Source organism: Pseudoliparis swirei, chromosome 7 (genome assembly GCF_029220125.1).
Source record: "Pseudoliparis swirei isolate HS2019 ecotype Mariana Trench chromosome 7, NWPU_hadal_v1, whole genome shotgun sequence".
Taxonomy (NCBI): domain Eukaryota; kingdom Metazoa; phylum Chordata; class Actinopteri; order Perciformes; family Liparidae; genus Pseudoliparis; species Pseudoliparis swirei.
Window position 1 is genome coordinate 22,756,456 of NC_079394.1, and position 23,424 is coordinate 22,779,879.

Genomic DNA, 23,424 nt, shown 5'->3' on the forward strand with positions numbered 1-23,424 from the left:
CCCCGTGAAGGGTTGTTTAGGAGTTTTTCCTGATTCGATGTGAAGTTTTGAGACAGGGATGTCTTTATGTACAGATTGTAAAGCACTCTGATACAAATTTGAAATTTGTGAAAATGGGCTATACAAATAAACTGATTTGAAATTTAATTGAATTGAAGCGGACTTGGTGGCGGATTTAATCTCGAAGCCTTTCTCAAGGAGGACGTTTCAGGAAAAACAGGACATAATAACCAACGGCCGTCCGACCCCACAGCTAGCTAGCTTGAGCCAGCAATGTTCAGCCCTAAAACGGATTAGGACTTATTCCAGAAAACGCAACTACCTTGAGAATGATGTCTCCTTCCTGCAGGTTCCCGTCCTTGGCAGCAAGGCCTGTGCTGGTCATCTGTTTGATGAAGATCTGACTCCCCAGACGTAGGCCGTACTCTACGGAACACAGACAGCACACCACATTTACTGCAGAGCCTCCACCCCCCACCCTCCTCTGATATAATGTGACTCAAGAGACTTTGTGGTTGGCCTCTCTTGACGACATAGGGTGTGGACGAGGTTCTGTTTGTTAGATATTTGGACGCCTGGAGGTTCTTCTCAGTCTAAAGACTAATTTTGCACCGACTGCAATGTTCTTGGCCCCTTTTTTATTTACTTTTTTTAACAGCATACATAAACAGTTTTGTAAATTTTTTAACTTTTAAATATATATTCTGCTAGAGAGGCCAATTGATTGGATGATTATTCTGTCAATGTTCCATCACTGAGATTTGCATTTTTTTTTATTTACTGAGAATTACTTCTGGTTATCAGTGTCATTAAATCGTTTTTTTGGGAAAGATTGGATGAGTTAAAGCAATAGTTTATAACATAACAATATCAAAGAATAAAAAAGTTCTAGTCATTTAAACATACTGGGTGAGGGGCGTCGCCGGTCAAACTTTGAGGTGGCGCTATAGAGCAACTATCGAAAGCTGAATTTTGAGGTCCATGTCATCCGTCTATTTTCACCAAGCCTGACAAGCTTGCCAAATTTGGTGTGTTTTCATCGCTAGGAAGTACCCCCAGTGCCCAATGTTCAAAAATAAAAAGTGGAATAATAATACCCCTAACAATTTCAATAGGGTCCTCTCGGACAGACTTCGTCAGTCGCTCAGACCCTAATAAGTCATTTTAGACGTGGCACTCAATGCTGGACTACAAATTAGGAGCATTTATAATACTTTGTTTAATACTAGCAGACTATTAGAAAAAAAACGTGTGTTTCTGTGGGCATCAAGAGAAGAGATAATGCATTAAATGCTTTCTTCATCTCAATTGTGGAGTTTTACCTTCGCTGGGTCTGTTCTTCACCAGCAGGACGTTGACCGGTTTCTCCAGCGGCTCCAGCTCTCTGGTGGGTTCTGGGGATGGAGGGTTGTCGTTGAGCTGGTCCCTGCTCTTATACCTCCCTTCTTTTTCTTTTTCTTTTTCTTTTCCTTTTCCCCCTCCTCCTCCTTCTCCTCGCTCGTACTTGTCCTCCGTGTGGTAGTCTTCCCCGGGGCTGCGGCCTCGGCTGTGGTACCGCTGGTGTTCGGCGCTGGCGTCCAGGGCTCGACCCCGGCTGCCCTCCCTCTTGGATCGGTCCGGGCTGGGCGAGGTCCTCTCCTGGCTCCTCCCGCGGCTCCTCGCTCTCTGGTTTGATTCACGCACTACCCTGTAGTCGGGCTCCAGGTAGACTTTGTTTTCCGAGGCGTGGTCCCGGCCCTCGTTGCGGTACCAGGCGTTGTCATTGTCGGCGTCGTAGTAGTGGTTGGAGGGGGTGTACACCCGGCTGTCGCCGCTCGGGGAGGGGGGCTGCGTCATTGAATGGATCCTGCGAGGTCTCTTCACCGTCTGACAGTGAAAGAACAAATGCGTTTTCCAGATGTGTTCATTTACAAACATTATAAACAATGTTTTTAAACACAACTAGTAGAAATTGGTACAACAATCGTTTCAAATGAGTGGATCTCTACTTTACAGTTTTTGTCCACGTTTCATGTGGCAACTGCATTACTTTGCTTGGGTAGTTGGAAACCACAGATTTAGAACAGTTAAAGTCATAGAAAACTCTTTCAACCATATCTTTATGGAGGACTACATGTGAAAAGCATTAGTGACTGAAAACATTTAAACTGTTTCTTTAGGATTTCTTTTAGGATGTTACGGGGTGTTTCAATTAGACTGAACTAAAATCATTAACAAACTTGGAAACAATGAAACTCTTTTGATGTAGGTTGCTGTGGCAACTCAAAAACATGGTGCATGGTGTAAATCAGGGCTATTCAACTTCAGTAGCAAGTGGGCCGAATAAGAAAATCACGGGGGTGTGAGGGCCGCACAGAATATTGATCAAATAATGGCTAAAAATGAAAAACAGTAATGTATATTTCCACAGGTAAACAGTCACACACGCATCTCTTTTCTTCCACTTTATATAATCAGTTACAGACTGTAATTCCATTCCAAAACACAGGAAGGCTATCAAGCTTTGATACAGAAGTGCAAAAGTTACATAAAAAACAAACAAAAAATGAGACATTGTTTTTCTGACATGTCCATATCCACAAATGTAGAAAACAATTTGAAAATAGTATAATAGTATTCAGATATCAGATTAACAATAAATGAGCCTGTTCAGGAAACTATCAAAAACAATTCCAAGCAGAAATTAGGTAGTTACAGCAGGTCCATATCCCAAAATGCATAATGTAAACTGAACATCTTGAAACAGTATCCATCACAATAATAGTAAATAAGCCTTCAACAACATTTCCAAGCAGAAATAAGGTGCTTTGCAGGTTCATATCCATAAACACAAATAGCCAGATAATTCTGGTAAAACAGCATCCACCAGATAAACAAAAAATGGGGCGACTCATGATATTATCACAAACAAGCCAAAAATAAGGTGCCTATAGCAGGTTCATGTCCATATTTGTTAAAGGTACAAACTAAAACTCCAGACAAACCAAAAGGGAGCCTGCTGAACAATAAAACAGATTTGTATTCTGTGCATTTTCAGTTTGATAGCATCACATGCTTCAGTCAGGGTATTTTACTACTACACAACTACCTTAATTATCAGACCTATGTGGTTTTGAGCCTGTTTGACTCAGTGAGAAAAATTGCATTGCCTTGATTTGGCAATTTCAACATAGTTTGGCTCATAAGTATTAAGGGCAACCCTGAGACACTCGTGTAGCTTTTCATTAGTCATGGAGCAACGTGCCCTTGCTTTGATTGCATTCATGTGAGAAAAGCTAGACTCACATGTGTAGGTGGATCCAAACATTGTTAGTATTAGCAGCGCCACTTTCCTGATTGTTGGGTACTGGTATTGGCTAACATGGTTACACCAAAAATTCACTGCACCCTCAGACAGCAAGTGCTGCTTTAAAGCAAATGAGGACTGGACATCAACCATTTCCATCTGAAGAAGGCTCTCATCAATGCAAGACATTACCTCTTTTGCTTTTACACAGAAGTCTGCCTCAGGTTTGATGGAGAATGGGTCACGAGCAAACTGCAGTACCTATAGGAATACTGAAGCCTTGGAATCTCTCAGTGAAGTTATCAGTCAGATTTCTCATAAAGTGTGTCATGACTGGCGTTACGTGTGCCCCAGGTGCTGCACTCATGAATGCACAGAGTTGTGAGAAGTGCAGCAACCTTCCTGACATTAGGTCTGACGTGAAAATCGTTAACTTTGTTTTGAAGGCGCACAGCCTCTCAACCAAATCAGCGATAGACTTTTCCCGCCCCTGAACTTCCAGATTCAAAGTGTTCAAGTGTCCAAAAATGTCACAAAGAAAGTGGACTTCTGCCATAAACTGTTCATCCAACATGCGCTCCAAGAAGTGTGCTGCCCGTTTGTGTTGACACGTGCGAAGGAAAGACAAAATCTCCTGGCGGAGTTCACAGAAACGTTCCAAAACCTTTCCTTTGCTGAGCCACCTGACATCACTATGAACTAGCAAGTCAGTGTGCTCTGCAGATGCGTCAGCAAGCAACATACGGAAGAGGCGATGTTGAAGGCTGGAGGTTGAGCGGATGAAATTCACAATGTTCATAACAGTGTCCATGTTGTTCTTCAGATCGCCGCTGAGCTTTGCGCACAGTACAGCCTGATGAATGATGCAGTGTAAAAACTGCATATGCGGGACTACGGCTGCCAACCTGGCCACCAGCCCTTTCACTCTACCGGTCATAGCTGGAGCTCCATCCGTAACCAACAAGCAGACTTTTTGTAAATCCAGTTCATGCTCATTAAAAAAACGTGACAATCTTTTGAAAAATCACTTCACCTGTAGTGTGTCCCTCCAGCGGAACGAGCCCCAGTAGTTCCTCCCGAACGCGCACTCCATCATAAAACCTCACATATATGCACAGCTGGGCCATGTCGGTACAGTCAGTCGATTCATCCACAGCGATAGACATAAACTCGGCTTTTCGAAGGTTTTCCAAAAGCTTCCCTTCGACATCCGTTGCCAGTAGCTCCAGTCTGCGGAGAGTTGATGTGTCCGAGAGAGGCACTTTTTTAATGGACGAAGTGACGCTTGCCTTCACTTTTTCGTCAACAATCATTTCATCAATAACTGCAAGCATGCAGTCTTTAACAGTCTCCGACTCGGTAAAGGGCCTCTTCTGTCTGGCTAGTATCCAGGCTACGCGTAGAGATGCTATCATGGCTCTCTCTTGTTCCGTGCAAAAGCGACTAAGGGTACACTGCCCTCGTTGAAAACATGCTAACAGTCCGTTTACTTTCCTCCTCCGTTCATCAGAGCCCTCGAAAACTGTTCGAAAATGAGCCATGATTCGACTTGTAGTGCCTCTTCACATTATATTCTTTCATCACAGCAATGGATTCGCTGCACAATAAACACATTGGTTTGTTGCTCATTACGGCTGGCAAAGTAAATAAATACTTTTCAGTCCATTCACTTTGGAATTGGCGGTTTTCACAGACAACTTTCCGACGCTTCGGCTTTGAGAGAGACATTTTGCAGCTTAATGGTAGCGTCAGCTAGCGCAGGTGTTTCAGTGGTCAGCCAGACCAGAGCGCAAGTGAGGAGTGGGTTACGGCAAGCAACGAGGGTGCGTAACGTAACCTACAGGTTTGGTTGAGGCAACAGTGAAACTCAATGGCTCTGGGTTAGATGTCTCAATGTATAAAAGAGGCGTGTCCGTCAGTTTTATTTTTTCTTACCAAGCTATAGTGATTTGCAGGCAGTCTTGCGGGCCAGAGTTAAACTCAAACGGGCCGCATCCGGCCCGCGGGCCGCTAGTTGAATAGGCCTGGTGTAAATATATGGTCAAGTGCAAAAATGCAGGGGAGGAATATTCAAACTGAAATTTCACCACAGTTGAACAAATTTGAATTTGCTTCGCCAACCGAACCAATTGTTCAATGGCCTCTTCTCTCATGAAGAATAGAAGTGAAGAGGCCAGTGTTTTTTTTCTTCCACATTTTTGACCGTGTCTTTAAAAGTTAACGGAAGATTCTCAGACTAACTAAGTTTCCAGAACTGGAAACACCAGAGGTGGGTCCAAGTCGTAGATTTGCAAATCACATATTAATCTGAAGTCTTTACCTTCAAGTCCCAAAATCAAGAGTAATGAGTCCAGAGTCAAGTCCTCAGTTCTCTTCTGAAGGTTTCTTCTGTTTTTCTCCCATGAAAAGTTAGTTTCAGTTTTTTGGGGAGTTTTTCCTGATCCGATGTGAGGTTCTGGGACAGGGATGTTGTATTTGTACTAGGGCTGTCAATCGATTAAAAAAAAAAAAACTAATTAATCGCACATTTTGAAATTCATTAATCGCGATTAAAAGTTTTTTTTAATTTCTTTTAAAGACAAAACTTCACACAGAGCTGTGTTTTCAAAGAGGCTCCTACCTATAAAGTGCCAGCGAGGTATTTAATATCGTGGATGATAAATTGTTTCTTCAGTGAAACATCCAGATTAGTAAAAAAAAAAGAAGTATATTGAGACCCCATTGATCCTGTCATCTTTAACATTGGACAGCAGCAGAACCAGTGGCCTTGGTAACTGACTGACATTCAAATATGTCACGTTAACCCTCTGGAGGCTGGGGGCATTTTCTCCATTTTACAAAAAAATTTAAATTCACCTTTTAACCCTTGTGTTGCCTTCGGGTCATTTTGACCCGATTCAATATTTAACCCTCCTGTCGCCTTCGGGTCAATTTGACCCGATTCAATGTTTAATGTCGGTGTTCTTTCGGGAGTCAACAAACAAACATAAAGTACCTCACACTTAAACTTGGAAAACAATATTAATTCTAATAATTTTCTGGAGATTTTAATAGCTGGGGTCATATTGACCTCAAGGGTAAAATATGTTAGTAAATATAAAGGTAACAGGAGGGTTAAACATTGGATCGGGTCATATTGACCCGAAGGCGACAGGAGGGTGAAACATTGAATCGGGTCAAATTGACCCGAAGGCAACACAAGGGTTAAAGGCGTTTGCATATGACACATACCCACGTATTATACATCAAACATTCCAGAACAATCTCAGCTCTCTACAATGAGGCTCAGTTGTCCTCGCGCCGTGATCTCTGGCTTCTCTGACTGACAGGCTGCTAATGAGCCTCACCTGTGTGGTGGGAGGTCCTTTGTGATTTACTGAGTGTTCATTGGTTGATTTTTTCCCAAAATGTTGACAGACAAACGGATTGACCAATCATGGTGAAGGTTTCGTGTGAGGAGCAGGAGGAAACCCGACTGATTAATCCACGAGTTTAAACTGATTTCTGCTCCTTATTTTCGCGGAGAAATAATTGTTTTAAAAACGGAAACAGTGTCAAACCATACTGCCGCGGTTTGACACTCGGTTTGAGTGTAAAAACTTCAACGAACACCGGAAGTAAACAAAGTTGCGTTAAAATATTTTAGTGCGTTAACGCGGCCAAATTAATCGCATAGATTAACGCGTTAACGCTGACAGCCCTAATTTGTACAGATGTTCAAGCCCTCTGAAGATTAATTTGTGATTTTGGTCAAGTCCCCAGTTCTCTTCTGAAGGTTTCTTCTGTTTTTCTCCCATGAAAAGTTAGTTTCAGTTTTTTGGGGAGTTTTTCCTGATCCGATGTGAGGTTCTGGGACAGGGATGTTGTATTTGTACAGATGTTCAAGCCCTCTGAAGATACATTTGTAATTTGGGTCTATAGAAAATAAACTGAATTGAAGTCCCAAAGTGAAGACTGACCAGTCCAGAGTCTAGTCCAAAAGTAAAGAGTGACAAGGCCAGTCAAGTCTCAAAGTTAAGACTGACGAGTCCAGAGTCAAGTCCCAAAGTCAAGACTGTGGGTCAGTGGTTAGCCGGTCCATCTTTTTTGTTCAGGGGGTTGGCGGTTCAATCCCTGCCCTAGTCAATGTGTCGAAGCGTCAAGTCCCAAGGCTAAGACTAACAAGTCAAGTCAAGTTCTACATTTTTTGTTTTGAGTCCTACAGAAGTTATAATGCACTCTTCACAAGATGTTATACCTTTTGCGACTACGTCTTTTTTAACATTCGACCCACATACTGCAATTTTGACCACAACTCAAGACCAAAGTCATAGTTGTTACAGCCATGGTTGTTAAAGATTTAGATTTTTTGATTGAGTCTAACATGTGTGTATACACAAGTCTGACTGGAGTACACAGCTCTGGAAACTCTACAGAGCAGCTTCACTGTGCAATCCAACAAGAATAAATATATCTAGAGTTTCTGGAGCTTGCTTAAACATTAGTGAGTCAAAATGAAATTTGATAGTTATAGTCTTCATCAAATACAACAGAATAAAAACAACCTTAAAAGAAAAGAAAGAACAAAGACAGACTGTATCCGTAAACTGACCTATTTGTTCAATGAGACAAAAATAAAAACAACTCTAAACTAGCTTCAAACTAAATGGCTTCTGTGTCTGACTCACTGACAGCAGTGAGAGTAAAAAATGCAGCTGGATGTCGTAAAAGCAGTGATTCAAAGCAGCAAATGAGATTCCCTCGACATGTCAGGCTTTTATATTTAGCTCTACGGAGCGGTGAGATTAGTCCAGCCTACAGCCTCAACTCTTTCTGTCTTTCCTTCCCTCACACACTCCCATCTGTTCAGTGCCACAGCACCACAAATACAGCTGTGAAGAGTGTCAGCACTCTTTTCGCCTCTCTGGTACTGACACGCACAAATGCAGCTCCATCTCTCTGCAGTGTGTTTGTTGTGTTCGCAGAGCTGCAGCAAGACTCAATGACCTGTCGAACCTCAACTACCCACAATTAATTTTCTTTATCATATGTGAGCTGTGATGTCACCAATCTTATCTTACATCTTTAAAAAAAGGGACACTGTACTCACTATTTTAGCCACTTTGCCACATCTACGGAGCGACTGAACAGCAAAGGAATGAGGCACATTGTCCATGGGGATGGCATTGACCTGAATGACACGATCATCCTCACTGAAAATAAAGAAAGGACACAAACACACAAAAGTTAAAACAATTATGGGAACATAATAATCATAACCTCGACATTAAAAAAAAAAAGTCACTCAAAAAACACAGCTTCGTACCAATTAGGTGAAATTCCACTAAATTTTATTTAAAATTGATTTCTGGTTAGGGCTGAGAAAATGTTCTTTGGACTTTTTGTATGATTATGTGACCAGAAGACACCCATGTGCAGTACCATTTATAGCCATGTTCTGTGTTATCTTTAACCAGACATTTCGCAGAGCTCCTGCACAGAACTGTGCTACGTAGCTAACTAAGCTGTATACAAAATAGACGGTTTGATCAGCGTGATGAGTGGGACCTCGACAGTAAAACTAGTACACGGCAGTAGGGTTGCAAAATTCCAGGAATATTAAAGGAAGGGGAGTTTCCATGGAGGAAAAAGTAGAAATAAAATGGAAATATATGGATCATTTAAATGTAACATATAAATCCATTAATTTGCAAGTTAGTTAGCTGGCTAACTACTGGGGAAAGGCACTTTGAAATTTCGAACCGACAAAGTAAGCCGTGTGCAAACTGAAAACTAGCAAATTAAAAACATTTTAATCAATAAATGGAAATAGATGAATTAAAGCGCCTGCATTAGCATGCTCAATCAAGCTGCATCCCACATGGCAACAGCTAGCTAGCTAGCTACAACTTAGCAGACAGTGTTTACAGGTTTATAACTGTGTATTTTTGCTTTAGGCTATCATCTGTTGGCATATTGAGAATATCACAACACATTTAGAATATATTCACAAATTTAATCAGAACCAACATGTTAGCATTAAGTCCACAACAAGCGGCCACTTAGTCCGCTAACGCGTTAAACGTTGAGCAGGATTTTGGTCGCTGTTCTATGGACTTACTAGAGAAAGCCATCTGCTGGTCCTCCTTGCAGCACGTCAGACACGATGATTGACGTCTCGCCGCTGTCCATGTTGGGGTTGTCGCGCCCGCCGGACACCGCGATGCCGAAACCCATCTTAGAGTCCTTCAGGAAAAAAAGGAATCCATCGGTGAGCACAGCGCAGTCGGACAGGATGTGACTCACAACACATCATGTATCGGATTTCAATCCTGTCTCGTTGAAACAACCTTCTTGGACCACTTCATGGTTTTACTTCGTACACTTTGGAGGACACAGAATGCAGCTGTGATTATGCTCACTGACATGGGTTTTTTTGTGTCCCCATTGCAGCGTTAGCTCCTTGTACTCCACAGGAGTTGTAAGCAGGGGGGACATTTCCTGAGACGTCACCAGGTACCAACGTGAATTTGTGTGCTCCTGAGGTTTGAACCCTCATTACATTACATTACATGTCATTTGGCTGACGCTTTTATCCAAAGCGACTTACAATACTGTTACATTCATTCACTGTAGACGCAGCTACAGGGAGCAACTCAGGGTTAAGTGTCTTGCTCAAGGACACATCGACTAGGGTGGGGATTGAACCTCCAACCCCCTGATTGAAAGACGGACCTGCTACCCACTCACCCATAACTGCATCCATCCTGGTCGAGTACATTTTATTGGCTTTGCCATGGTTGATTTACGGTGGCGAAATCTCACGCTCACTATTCGTGATTAAGTGGCAATGTTTTAAAGTTTGAATAATGGAAACTGCGTCGCCATTAGTAAGCTTTTAAAAAGTCGTTTAAGTCAACTACGGCCTCCTAGTTGCGCTGAGAAGCTCAGAATGTTATATTTTTTTACTGAATCTGGTTAAAGTAAACGGTTCACTCTGGGCAACATTTTTAATAGAGACATGGAGAATAAAAAAAGGTTTTGATGAAAGAACACAACGTAGAGCTTTTAAGCTACGACTGCTTCTTCTGCCAAAAGCGTTGGTCACACACACAATGTGTTTGAGGGCCGTCGGGACAGATACAAATATCTCTAATGACGTTTTTTTTTACAGCTACAATGTAGTTTTGGTGTCTGTTTCAAGACAAACGTACTTCTTCTCAGTGAAAAAAACATGCGTCATCGACAAGAAGACTCCCATCGTCCGATGGAGTTATTGATGAATCTTTGTCCCCGGTATGATGAACAGGCGGATGGATGTCATTTAGTGAAGGAACTCACCCGCTGCAGATTGACTGTGTACTGCTCCCACACCATATCCTCCATCTCTGAGCCCTGTGGGGAACACAGAAGGCACAGCAGGCAAGAATTCAGTCAGCAGCATAATAATAAACAAGTCCTTAAACTGTTTGTTTTTTTATTTATTTTTGTAAATCATCCAACAAGGCTTTGTGAGCCTCGACATGTGCGCAGAAATACGCGCTGGCCAAATCCGTGTGGAGTAAGAACATGTAGATCCCTGGAGGGCTGAGCGCATACAAGTGGAAAGAAGACTAACCCAGATTAACACACATCAGAGGAAAAGTGTGTATGTGTGTGTATGTGTATGTGTGTGTGTACTGAGCTGACCTCAGTCAGTATCATGTCAATAACAGCTGCCTGCGTGTCGTCCCGGGCTGGTGTACGATTGTAATTGGACAACAGACATCTGGCCTCATCTATTTACAGCTCATAGCTCCTCTGTCTTCTTTCTCTCACTCACACAATTAAAAAACACGCACACACCAAATGATGACGTGCTCAACCCGAGCCCAGCTGCTTCAGCGAGACCATCTTAAAAAAACGGAACAGCAGTTTTGGGGATTTTTGATGCATAAACACAGAAGTATGAGCAGAAGTAAAAAACGGTTCCTATTGACGAAAGACACGTAAAATCTCCACAAGAGAGGCCTTTACTGTCGCATTTTATATATCGTGGAAAAAAACCTTTATGGAAGCTTGTGTTAACCATGAAGCTCGTTTCAGCCACCTCACCAAAAACAGTCAAAAATCCCTTTGAAGCGCGAACACGCCTGACTTTTCATTTCTGCGGCGCTCTACGACTGCATTTATTTACATGGACTGGTTCTGAGGATCACCGCAGGTTATGCTCATACTCGGGGTATGATGTGTACGTGTTTGTATCCCTGCAGACATAAAAACCGGAAGCCCAGCTATTATTGGCAGATACATGGAAAAAGTATCCCGGTTTCTGAAAACAGCATACAGCGTTTACACCACCTAAATGAGAGGCATCAGATAGACACAGAGAGGTGAGGAAGAGGAGGATATGAAGATGAGATGGTTTCCTCTCATTCTGTTTCCTCGACTTCCACGTCAGCGTATTCCCTTTCTGTGTTTCTTTTGAATGCTTCATCATAAGCTCCACAGACAGTAATGGACCGCCAGATGGCTGTGCAGAAAGAAAAAAGAAATATAGTAACATATAACAAATGAAATGCCCTCTTTTTAGACAAGGGAACTTAATTTTTTTCTTCTCTCCATTACACCGCCTGTACCGGTGATGAAATTGGCTTTAAAACAGATGTGACTGAGTGTGTTTGTGAGAGTTCAACGTGCGAATGTATACCGACGGGTCAGAAAAAGTCACAGTCAGTCACGGGATAATCAATGACACCAGACCGTGACGTGGATTACAAGGCAAAATCGTGTCAACGAGAGCCGGAGGTCCCGTACTAATAGAATTAAGCTGGAGAGTCCCGCTTCCGTGCCGGTGCTGAAGAGCTGTGGTTGTAGCCGGACTGCCGCTTCCTTTAACCAACACATGCATCCTATTTATACGGACTAGTGATGTTCCGATTGATTGGCCGCCGATCATGATCGGCCGATATTGGTAAAAATGGCTTGATCGGTGAACGGCCAAAAGCGCCTATCAAAAAAGCCGATCACGTGACGGAAATTAATTAAATGCTGATCGGAGCATCTTTAATACTGACGTTATTTCGCTCCACATAAAGAGGGAGGGCGATCAGGAACACATCACTCCACTATATCTTCACGTAGAAAACAATTGTGAGCTGCTATATTAACGCTCAGAATGTAGCGCCTTTGACCTCCGTCGTCACGGTTACAATAATACAAAGGTGGTAACGGGTACGGAGCAATCGGGGTCATTTCCAAACCAATGACTGAGGGCGAGAAACGGGAACCCAGCAGCTGTTTCCTGTGTTAAAGTGGGATGTTTTGGTGACCTTTGCCCCCGCTGTTATGAATATCTACCGCCACCAGAGGGCTTCGACACCTGAACGGTCTGACATTTTACAGATACACAAACCCACCACTCTACCTCTCCGCTGGTTATTATAGGCCACCGAAGAAATTCAATAACAGGACTACATGGCACACGGCCTAGTGTTGATCAAAGCACCAAATAAAAAACATTAGGAAAACTGTCCAAAATTCACGACCCGATTACACTTTAAAACAACTGTGTCCAGTACAATATCTACACGTACAATATACACACACACACACACAATAAAAATCAGTACGTTGATTGTTTCTGATGATCTTTGTAACATGGACTTGTAAAAAAAAAAAAAAAGTTGAAGGACATGAGGATCGAAAGTGATCCAGCATTCTTCGATGCGTTTTTTTTGGGGCCATAATTGCAGCACAATCAGTGTTTTTCTATTTACATGTCAATCAAATAAAAAAATCCTGGAAATTGTTATTATATATCAGTGTTTCCCCTAGGTTTACAGCTTCAGGGGGGCGGGACTATTGCCGCTGCTAGCCATGTTGGTGCCCTAAGCTTAACTTCTTCACGATGCCCCCCCTGAGATAGGAAAGGGACCCACGAGCGTTGTCGACGGGGGGGCAGCGACTCCAGACTCATGGCTGGTCGTAGAGGACCCGTCAAACCCACGGCCCTGCTTCGGCATGCTCGGCGTGTGCCATTTACACATGGCTGCCCACGGGGAGCGACTCCTTGACCTGCCTGCCTGCCTCCGCTTACCTACAACTTGGATTTAAGCCCGTGCAGTGACGGATTAGCCCACGTAGCCTTGGGAGGGAGGAGAGACTAAAAATAACAGCAGATTTACAGTGTCTTCTCCTACTCTTCCTCCTCCTCCTCCACCTGCTGCTCCTGTCCCGCGGAGAGTCCGAAGCGCTCGCACCGCGCTCCTCCACTTCCTGCACAGGCCAGATGACATGGCCAGGTAGGAGCTGGTGCTGGTTGACTGTCCAACGGAGCACGCTTCCTGTTCTCCCTTCACCCTCTGTATGTCTTTCTGCTTACTCTGCTGCTGCTTTTTCCTCTCACTCTTTTGCTTTTTCCCCCTCTCTCTCTCTCTCTTTCTCACTCGTTCACACACTCAAAACACTGACATTTGTTTTACCTGATTTGTGAGGACCCTGTTCCAACTACAGAACAACCCCAGTCAGCATTTAGATTCCAATGTTTTCTTCATGCACGTGATCACAGAGTCCTATTCAATCTTTTTTATGTATTTATTCTTTTCAAGAACATTTTTTATTATATATACCACAGGATAACCTACTTTTTCTATTGAAGGGGAACATACTGAATAACCCCCTCTGTGAAAGCCTTCAGAATATAGAGAGGGATGAAACTGGAAAGGTTGGTGGACATAAGCACTTCTGAAGTGGAGATTAATGGATCAGAGTCTGAGAAAAAAAATATACGTTTTGTAAAATAACACACATTCTTCACCAGTTTACAAACATTAAAAAGGTGCAGTTTGCCGGATCTGGCACAATCTAGCGTTGAGATTGCCAACAACTGAAACTTCTCCCATGTGGCAAAAACTACAGTGGCCGAAACGAAAAACTCAATTGGCTGTATCTAAAGCCAGTAATTGGTTTGTCCGCTACGGGCTACTGTAAATACAATTTAAATAATGGCTCCATATCAATCGCTCACTGTAAGCTAACAGAGCTAGCAGAGCTAGCAGAGGGTGCTTTGATGGCTCGAGAAGGTCTTGTAAATAAATGATTCCTTGTGGGCATAATGGATAGCTCTCCCTCATGTTTTCTTTCTGCTTCCACATTTAGCCATAAAAAACAACAATTCTGAGCTTCATGGTACTTGGATGTGTCGTAAATTATTGCTCTCTGGTGGACAATCTCTGCAATGGAGACACTGGAGTTTCTAAATACCACAAATATCTTTACGACTTTTACGTCAATAGCAACAATTGCAATACATCTGTCAGGAAAAAAATATTTCAGTATTTTTTGACATTCAAAAAAGGGCGAAAGACGGCGTGGTATCTTTTGCGTAATTCAGATGGTGGCTTGCGCTTACCGCAAATCTTGGGCGGTCCAGTTTACTGTAGCCAACTACGGTGGCCTACAAGGAACATTTTTTAAAGCGAAACACCTAATGCCGTGTTCACACCGAAAGCGACGAGATTTTTCCGTGCAACGAGATCCCATACAAAGTCAATGTACAGACGCGTAATGGTTGCATTAGACGCAACATTTTTCCGAGCGACGCGATTTGGGCGACGCGTACTCAGCGGACACGTAGCATTAGTAGATATGAAGGGCTCATTCTAAGATAACAAACACGAGACAATTCTGAGTTTGAGGTGAACGTACACCAATGAAAACATAGTTATGAATGTTATATTCCATGCATCATTTGCTCAGCACATGTTGCGTGATCGGTTGGAGAGGCGATGGGGCTTTTGGGTGCTGTAGTCAACTTAAAGCGGCCGTAGACTGTGGAAATGACTGAATATTCGGCGTGGCAGTTGCATGCTATTGAGCCAGCATACAGTAATAAGCCTTACACTGGCTACGCCTACGACGGGGCAAAACAAACATTAAATAGTAAATTCCCATCTTGCGATGCAGGGAGTGTGTGGGTGTCTCCAATGTCTACGTACCAATACATAGATAATGCATGCAAGTCATATTTATTATAATATTTTTTCTAAAGGAACAACAAGTCCAAAGTTACTCATCACACTTGGTGAGAAACCTGCCCAACACTGACGACAAACAGACCACTAAGCGGTTAATGTGTCGAGAGAAAAAAAGCAAGAAAAAAACAAAATAACTGTCTGGCTCCACACTAATCCTCCAGAATGGATGATGACACATCATGGCTCTTAGGTGGGTCTCTGAATAATTCATACGTGAAAAGTGCACACTAAGATGTACAGTGATTTAGTGATTTTACAGTGAAATGTAATCTTATGCCTATCTCTAAACTGCATTTGGTTGTGTAATTGTGGACGTGCAACTGAAATGGAAGATGGCATTTTAAAACTATTTAACAACTCCTTTTCTGTGTGACAGACGTTTAAAGAGTAGAGAAAGCCTCAGGCTGAATCATCATCCTGATGAATACAACCAACATGCTGCGTTAAATGAGCAAGAGCACATCATAAAAAAGGTCAAGTGAGTAGTGCAGAACGCAGAATGAATTTACATTTGTAATGAAGCAGTCGGATACTGAATTTGACTGAATTTGATTTGCATGTTTGCTCTCTGGTCTCAAAGACCCATGGATCGGGGTTCCACCTGCCGCCATGGACACTGCTACCATTATTACCAGCAATGCAATGTATATTATATATTACTGCTATTATTAGAATCCTATTAAATCCACTGCTGCCATTATTATTGCTATTGATCCTATTTGTATTATTATTATAGCTGTGTCTCTCGCTCCCTCTCTCTATGAAACAATAATCAATAATATTAAATAGCAGACACCAGCTTTTTAGGTCATGATACCGATACCTAGCCTTTGTATATCTGTCATAGACTTTATATAAGTGGACGTAGTCACCACTGAGGTCCCCCGTCGGTTTGTGGACTGCCATTTTGAAGCCTCGAGTTTGGCGCTTTGGCCTATTTTTCCTGATTTTTGCAACCAGTGAACAGGAAGTGACCATATTTGGAATGCGGAGGAGTGTTGTAGAAACACCGTATCTTTGGTCGCGACCTGTCAATCACAAGTTATACCCGCCCTAAAGCATAGTCTGTATTATGGTCTATTTGACTCCAAATGGACCATAATTTACAAAATGCACATCAAGACCATAAACTCCTGTTCACAATGTTTTGCCATTTGTGCATAGACCAACAGTCCAGACACATTGGAATTATTGTGCAGAGTTCACAGAGGTAAAAACACACTATAAATAAAATAAAATTAAAACACACTATACATAAGGTAGTATGTACACTATTAAATACAGTTTTAAAAACAGGTTCTCAACATAAAAAGGAGGGCAAAGTCCTGAGTGCTGTTCCTATCTTGTGAAAAGAGAAGAGGAGAAAGGGGAGAGTTATAAATGGGATATTGCAAATTTTGAGAGGTGGAGGAAGGTTATGTAGGATTATTGCACAGATTACAATATTGCAAATGTTTACAGATAGTGGAAGTAATATTTCACATATTGCTCATAATAAGCGAGCTGAGGTGGTTTTGGGTTATTGTCAACACATGTTTCAATAGTTTTGTCAAATCAAGAGAGACGTCATTTTCTAATAGACTTCCATACGTTCACTTCTTTTTGCAACTGGAGGAGTCGCCCCCTGCTGGACATTAGGAAGAACGCAGGTGTAAGGCACTTCAGCATCGGCTTTAGTTTTCATAACGGGTGGTTGCTGCCTGGTATCTGCCAATACCGAGCACAAATTGGATCCCAGTTTCAGCTGTTTGCCTCCCCGTGTGAAAGTGACTGAGCATTCTTTTATGAGTGAGGGAACATCAGCCTCGACTTAAACATTGCTTTCCTAACTTTGTAAAAAAAATTACATATATTATTTTTATTATCACAAAATAAAACATGCAAACAGCAAATCAAATCCTTTGGCACACTGCTTCTGCTTTTGCTCCACGAAAAACTCGTTGGCGAGCGAGAAGTACCTTTAAACGGGGATGTGTATGCCGCAGCGGTAAACCGACGTGTAGAATATGACATAATCACAGAAGACAATTGAAAAGAATGGCCCCATTTTCACCACCACCCCATCTAGCTATTTGACAGTATCTGTATCAGTTTTGGATCATAGGTCTCTAGACCAGTGGTCCTCAACCTTTTTTGAACCACGGACCGGTTCCGTGTCAGAAATTATTTTCACGGACCGGCAATATAAATATGACGTTATAAATATGAAGTTATAAATATAACGTCATAAAATTATTCGTAACTGAGTTCTGGTCAATGTCATTAGAACACCGGCAGAGTTACTGCGTGAAATGTCCCTTTAAGGCCACTGTCATTTGTCATCTCGAGCAGATCTTCTTCTGGCTCGGACGGTCTCGGTTCACCGGATATGTGTGTTTACAAATGGGTCGTGGATCTATTGTTCTGCAGTCGGGTCTTTTGTGGTTGAAGTACAGCTCAAACTCTTTTAAAAGCCTCTTCCACCGGTCAACGTGTGAAACATGTCGAAACATGACTTTATCGGCCAACTTGAAAACACTTGTCATCCCCCTGAAGTGACAGAGTTCATTGCGCTGGTTGAATATGTTTTAAGATTCTTTGCCAGCAGAGGGTTTGGCGCGTGAGACTTGCCTGCAGCGATAAACCGAAACTTTATGACTCCTTAATGCGGCTCAGATGCACACACGGGTGTATCGGTCCTTTTTCAAAATAAAATATTTTCAGGACTTTGATTTTACATTTTTTATTTATTTTTTTATTCACTTTTTTTTCTACAGCCCGGTACCAACCCAGCCTGGGGGTGGGGACCGCTGCTCTAGACAACACAAAAAATGGAAAGCGGCCCGTTAATAAAAGCTTTTGCTGCTTCCAGATTCTACACTGGTTCTCCACTTCACAAGGAGCTGGAATCCTATGGGTCCTGGGTTCCGGGACCGGACGCTAGACAATCCTCATTAGTTTTAGACATTTATAGAATAAAGGATTGAATGACTGTTCTGTTCAGTTACTCTTTAATAACAGGCTTTGTTCCGTTCCTCTTATTCCTTCTACCTGGGGAACTCCGGATTAGGCGGCTTAATCCTCCAACGTGGGCTGTTGAACTGGATCCAAACATTTTTACGTGGTCTCTCCCCTGGAAATCAACTTCTAAAATGTTTTTAACCTTATTTCTTATTGAAACACTTTTCCTGCCCTTGTTGCGTTAAATATTTCAGGCATTATCTTTTTCCATTATGAATAGAGAACACGGCTCCACAGGGAGAAGCATATAGGCAAGGCTAATCTGATGAGAGCGAGCCACATCCCAACTCGTCCACGAGCGGCACTGGACAAGAGGACATTACTGCTGAACTGGAAACGTTTATCACAAAGCAAAGACACAAATATGCCAGATTCTGAATGAAATCAAGATACTTTACAGTGATTTAATATAGGGCTGCAACAACGAATCGATAAAAATCGATTATTAAAATAGTTGGCAACGAATTTCATTATCGATTTGTTGTGTCGCGCGATTATTACGGCACTCAATAAGTCGCGGAGTAGAATAAAAGTTGAGTTGAGCGCAGAGCGGCGCAGGAGAAAAAATAGCGGAGGGAGAGGGTAGACGGAACGCTGCGTTGTGAGAGCCAATCAGCGCTGAGCTGCTCCGCTGTTGATGAATCTAATTGGCTGCTGCTGCTCTCGTAGCGCTGGATGCGGAAGTTATTCACGTCGTTGGTGGGACATTCACGGAGCTGTGTGCGCCTCCGGGTGATGTTATCAGGGCTCTCAAGTGTCACGCATTGAGAGTGACAGTCACTCATTTCGGTCTTTAGTCACGGACTCCCGCCACACATCGTATTTCTCACGCTGAAAAACAACTCTCGGCTATTTAATGTTTTAATGTGCCGCAGCGCGCCAACATGAGCCGCGCTGCCCTCACCATGGAGGAATCAAGCGCTCCCCTGGAGTTGTGCTGTGAGGTAGCACTTATCAGCCAATCAAAAAAATAGAAATGGGCTACACAATAGGCAATCAGAAAAAAAACTTATCTGTTGTATCTGGGTAAGATTTAATCCAGTAACCAATGAAAATAAAGCATCCTGGAATTGCGTGCGACTGATATAACACATTTGCATTACTTTTCCAAACATTTTGGGATTTTATTTTTTTAATTACTTTTCTAGGCCTGGAAATAGCCATTTAAAAAATCCATGACTTTTCCAGGTTTTCCATGACCGTACAAACCCTGTTTTGAATAAAGGGTTGAAAATTACAGTTTTTTTATCCGATTAATCGAAAAAAATAATCAACAGATTAATCGATTATCAAAATAATCGTTAGTTGCAGCCCTAATTTAATATACAACAGCACATCCTATTCTGTCCTTGCGTCCCTTTTAACTTTGAAATGAAGGAAAGCTCCAAAGTACTGAGTCGCTCAAAATGCACCCCATGCTCGACAATGGCACCCTCAAGGTCATGGGAGCTGCGTTAAAGGTAACACAGAAAAACACACAAACACGCATCGTTTTAAACACAACCGGACCTGGGAGCAGAGGCGACGTATCAAACACAGCCTATTGAGTGCATCGCTCTTTTCTCGCCAGCTTCGTCCCGCGAGTGTAAATATGGATGTGTTGGCAAATAAACATATAGATGGCGTTCCAACGAGCAGGCAGGAAACAGGAGTCTGAAATCAATCCATTGGATTTTGTAAGCCCCACACACACTTTTACTTTACTGCTTGACTGTGGAAATTTAGCTCACAGACAGAGACCTGAGACAACCTGGTCGAGTGAGGTCATTTTGTTTTTCAATTAACACTTGATGATGGAACTTGCCAATGACAACGTAGTACCAAAATATAAAACCATACTTTGGCGTTTTCATTTTTACTCCCGTCCCCCCAACCCCCTTTTTTTATATAATCCAAAAAGCTGATCTTTAGTAGATAACAATAAGAATGAGACTAAACGATTACGATAGAGGTTATTATTCAAATCGTAGTTTAACATTTTTTTTGCTTTTTGTTTATCAAGCTGGAATGAGCGGAAAACAATGGCCGACATCTTTAAAAAATTTAACAAATCAACTCTGGAAAATGGTTTGTGGCCTAATGCTGCCCGAAGACTGTTGTACAGTCGCGTCACAGAGTGAAGCCTCTGTTGCCTCATAAACGATCTTTGGCGGAGTACAAAGGGGCCTGCATGTCACAAACTGAATGTAGGCTTCGTAGTCACAGCTGATGTAACCTACCGATGTGACCTAACTTACGAAAGAAAGCACAAAGGTATTATTATTATCAACTATTTATTTCTTTAATAACATAAAGTCCTCTGGGGAAGAATCCTGAGTTGATGTTATTTGTATTCCTTTTAGTTCTCCCCAAACTTTTTATTTTTATTTATTTTTTCTCTCCTTAAGGATGAATTTTCATCTCTCAGTCACACGTTACTAACTCTGCTTTCTCCCCGGAGTCCTTTTGACTTCACGTCTCATGGGGTCATCGGACCCTATGAGACGACATAGATCCTATCTGCCTGATGGATCATCGAGGTCTGGGTCGTGGAATTCCTGCTCCTGACTACGCCACTGTCCTGTTGAGACTCCGCCCACTGTTGAGACTCCGCCCACTCCTCCTCTCTACCGCCATCTGCCTGATGGATCATGGAGGTCTCAATCGTGGAATATGCCTACTATGAACTATTCATACACTCTGTCACATTCATTGAATGTATTTAAAATCTAAATCTGTCCTTCTGTACACATTACATCTATTGCACCTGTCCATCCTGGAGAGGGATCCTCCTCTGTTGCTCTCCTGAAGGTTTCTTCCCTTTTTTTCCCCCTGAAGGGTTATTTGGGAGTTTTTCCTGGTCCGATGCGAGGTTTTGGGGCAGGGATGTCTATGTGTACAGATTGTAAAGCACTCCGAGACAAATTTGTAATTTGTGAAATTGGGCTATACAAATAAACTGAATTGAATTGAATAAGCTGCAGGAATAATACCACGTTAGCTCACCAATGGATGCTCAGACAATTAGAGCCTGGAGGGAATGGGGGGAGACTTCTTCTAAGTGTACGTTTTTTTTCTTAATGAAAATGTCATCGACCTCTAGAGGCTGGTATGTACTGGTCTTCATTGTGTTAGCTCAGAGCACTCCACCAAGAAGGACTGAGTGCCCCCCCCCCCCTTCTCCTTCACAGCACTGTGTAATTGTGTCATGGTGGATTTGTGTTTGGACAAAGGGCTTCTTTAAAGCACTACTGACTCAACTCCACAACACACTGCTCTTTATTTCGATTACCAGCTTTGTTGTTCAGTGTTCTCATTCATTATGCCGCCATCTGACACGCTTAATATTTAGATGTGTGTGTGTGTGTGTGTGTGTGTGTGGGTGGTACATTGAACAAACACATTCCACCATGACCTAAATGATTGGGGGTTTTGTTTTTTCACAAATCATATTTGGTCGCAAGAAATAGTGGCATCTTTATTGATAAATGATCTAGCAGTTGAACATGTTAAATGTAAATGCATTGCTATGGCTTTATTGTTTTACAACTCCAATAATTACAATGCGAACACCACAAATAGGTTAAACTTGAACTGGTTAAGAAACCGTCTCCACTAAATTCTGATGCCAATCAGAATTTAGGCAGTCAGAAGTCGACGAGAACGAATAAGGTCTGTATAAATATTCTTAGTGCTAGTTATCGGTGCCACTATGTCAGATTCCGGCAAACCAGACAGAAATCGAGCAGGTTCACCACCAGACACCCCTTCAGACAAGCCTACCACTGACAGATCAGGCAGGTGGAGAGCTCTGCACCTGGCAGTGGCAGCAGCAGCTTCTCCTCCTCCTAACCAGGCTGCTCCCCCTGTCCCCTCTGGGTCACCATGCTGCTGGAGACTCAGGCCGTATGGCTGGGCCCTGCAGGGGGGAAGGGAGGTACTGGAGAACAAGAAATCACGACTGAGCGGGGCCAGACTGTCAGGCGCCTGCTGTGGTAAAATTAGGTTTTCTACAAACTCTGGTATTCGGAAACACTACCGCTTTTGTCCACAGGGAATCAACACAAAATGAAAAGGTTTCTCGCAGTAGATTTTAATCAATGGATCAACATAATGTGAGTTAACTGACAATTACTCTGCAATATGTCCATAATGGAGACATACTGTTAAATCTTTCCAGAGTGTTCCTCCCAGTGTACGAACAAATCAAACATGGCTTGCAGGGAACAGCTCAAGGTGCTCCCTGATGGCAGTGGAGACACGGCGGGCAGAAGTGAACCACTGCCGCAGTCAGAGGCCCAGAGACAGGTATGGGATCTGCTCGCTGGCTGACACAGAGGAAGCTCCAGTGTCTACACCGTGATAAATGATGTCACTGCTGCTATTTATACACCCGCCTCTCACCGCACCTGCAGTTCTGCATGCAAGAGTGTGTGTGTGTGTGTGTGTGTGTGTGTGTGTGTGTGTGGGGGGGGTTAGGCTCATCAGTACAGCAGTCAAATCTATTTCACTGACTCACATTCATTAATGTCTTTACTTCCTGCTCAGCTACCTCAGATACATGACAATATGACCTTTGTAGCATTTATATATATATATATATATATATATTAGGGCTGCAACAAGGAATCGATAAAAATCGATTATTAAAATAGTTGGCAACGAATTTCATTATCGATTCGTTGTGTCGCGCGATTATTACGGCTCTCAATAAGTTGTGGAGTATAAAAAAAGTTGATTTGAGCGCAGAGCCGCGCAGGAGAAACAAGAGCAGAGCGGAGGGAGAGGACAGACCATCATGTTGCGTTGTGAGAGCCAATCAGCATTGAGCTGCTCCTCCGTTAGTGAATCTAATTGGCTGCTGCTGCTCACGTGGCGCTGGAAGCGGAAGTAATTTACGTCGTCGGAGACATTCACGGAGCTGTGTGCGCCTACGGGTGATGTTATGAACCCAGACACCAGGGCGCTAGATGTTACGACGTGTGTGGCATTTCCACAAGAGTATAACGTAGAAAAGTGGTTATTTTTCCGTGGCGGATGGCGGACAATATTTTTCCACGGAGAAAGGCAAGAGATAAGCCCCGCCCCCTCACCGACACGTTTGACGCGTTTAACCCACAAACAGTCGGCTGAGTAAACTCAGGAGAGTAAAGCGCTGTCAGT

At 42.7% G+C, this 23,424-nt stretch overlaps 2 protein-coding genes across 10 annotated transcripts in view; one reads left to right on the plus strand and one right to left on the minus strand.

The window, feature by feature from the left end:
- Positions 1 to 23,424, minus strand: part of LOC130196518 (tight junction protein ZO-2-like) — a 95,906-nt gene that overhangs the window by 45,493 nt on the left and 26,989 nt on the right. For all 7 annotated transcript variants that reach the window (XR_008832262.1, XM_056418747.1, XM_056418748.1 and 4 more), the window contains exons 2-6: positions 10,607 to 10,660; positions 9,387 to 9,511; positions 8,376 to 8,478; positions 1,323 to 1,866; positions 323 to 426 (exon numbers count right to left, since the gene is read on the minus strand). Coding sequence is in view for 6 of the 7 variants with exons in the window: in XM_056418747.1 (XP_056274722.1) it covers positions 323 to 426; positions 1,323 to 1,866; positions 8,376 to 8,478; positions 9,387 to 9,511; positions 10,607 to 10,660 (930 nt within the window). In the remaining variant the exon portion in view is untranslated. The remainder of the gene's footprint in view (positions 1 to 322; positions 427 to 1,322; positions 1,867 to 8,375; positions 8,479 to 9,386; positions 9,512 to 10,606; positions 10,661 to 23,424) is intronic.
- Positions 13,228 to 23,424, plus strand: part of LOC130196521 (ankyrin repeat domain-containing protein 31-like) — a 125,135-nt gene continuing 114,938 nt past the window's right edge. For all 3 annotated transcript variants that reach the window (XM_056418754.1, XM_056418755.1, XM_056418756.1), the window contains exon 1: positions 13,228 to 13,548. In XM_056418754.1, coding sequence (XP_056274729.1) covers positions 13,541 to 13,548 — 8 coding nt within the window. In that variant the 5' untranslated portion in view covers positions 13,228 to 13,540. The remainder of the gene's footprint in view (positions 13,549 to 23,424) is intronic.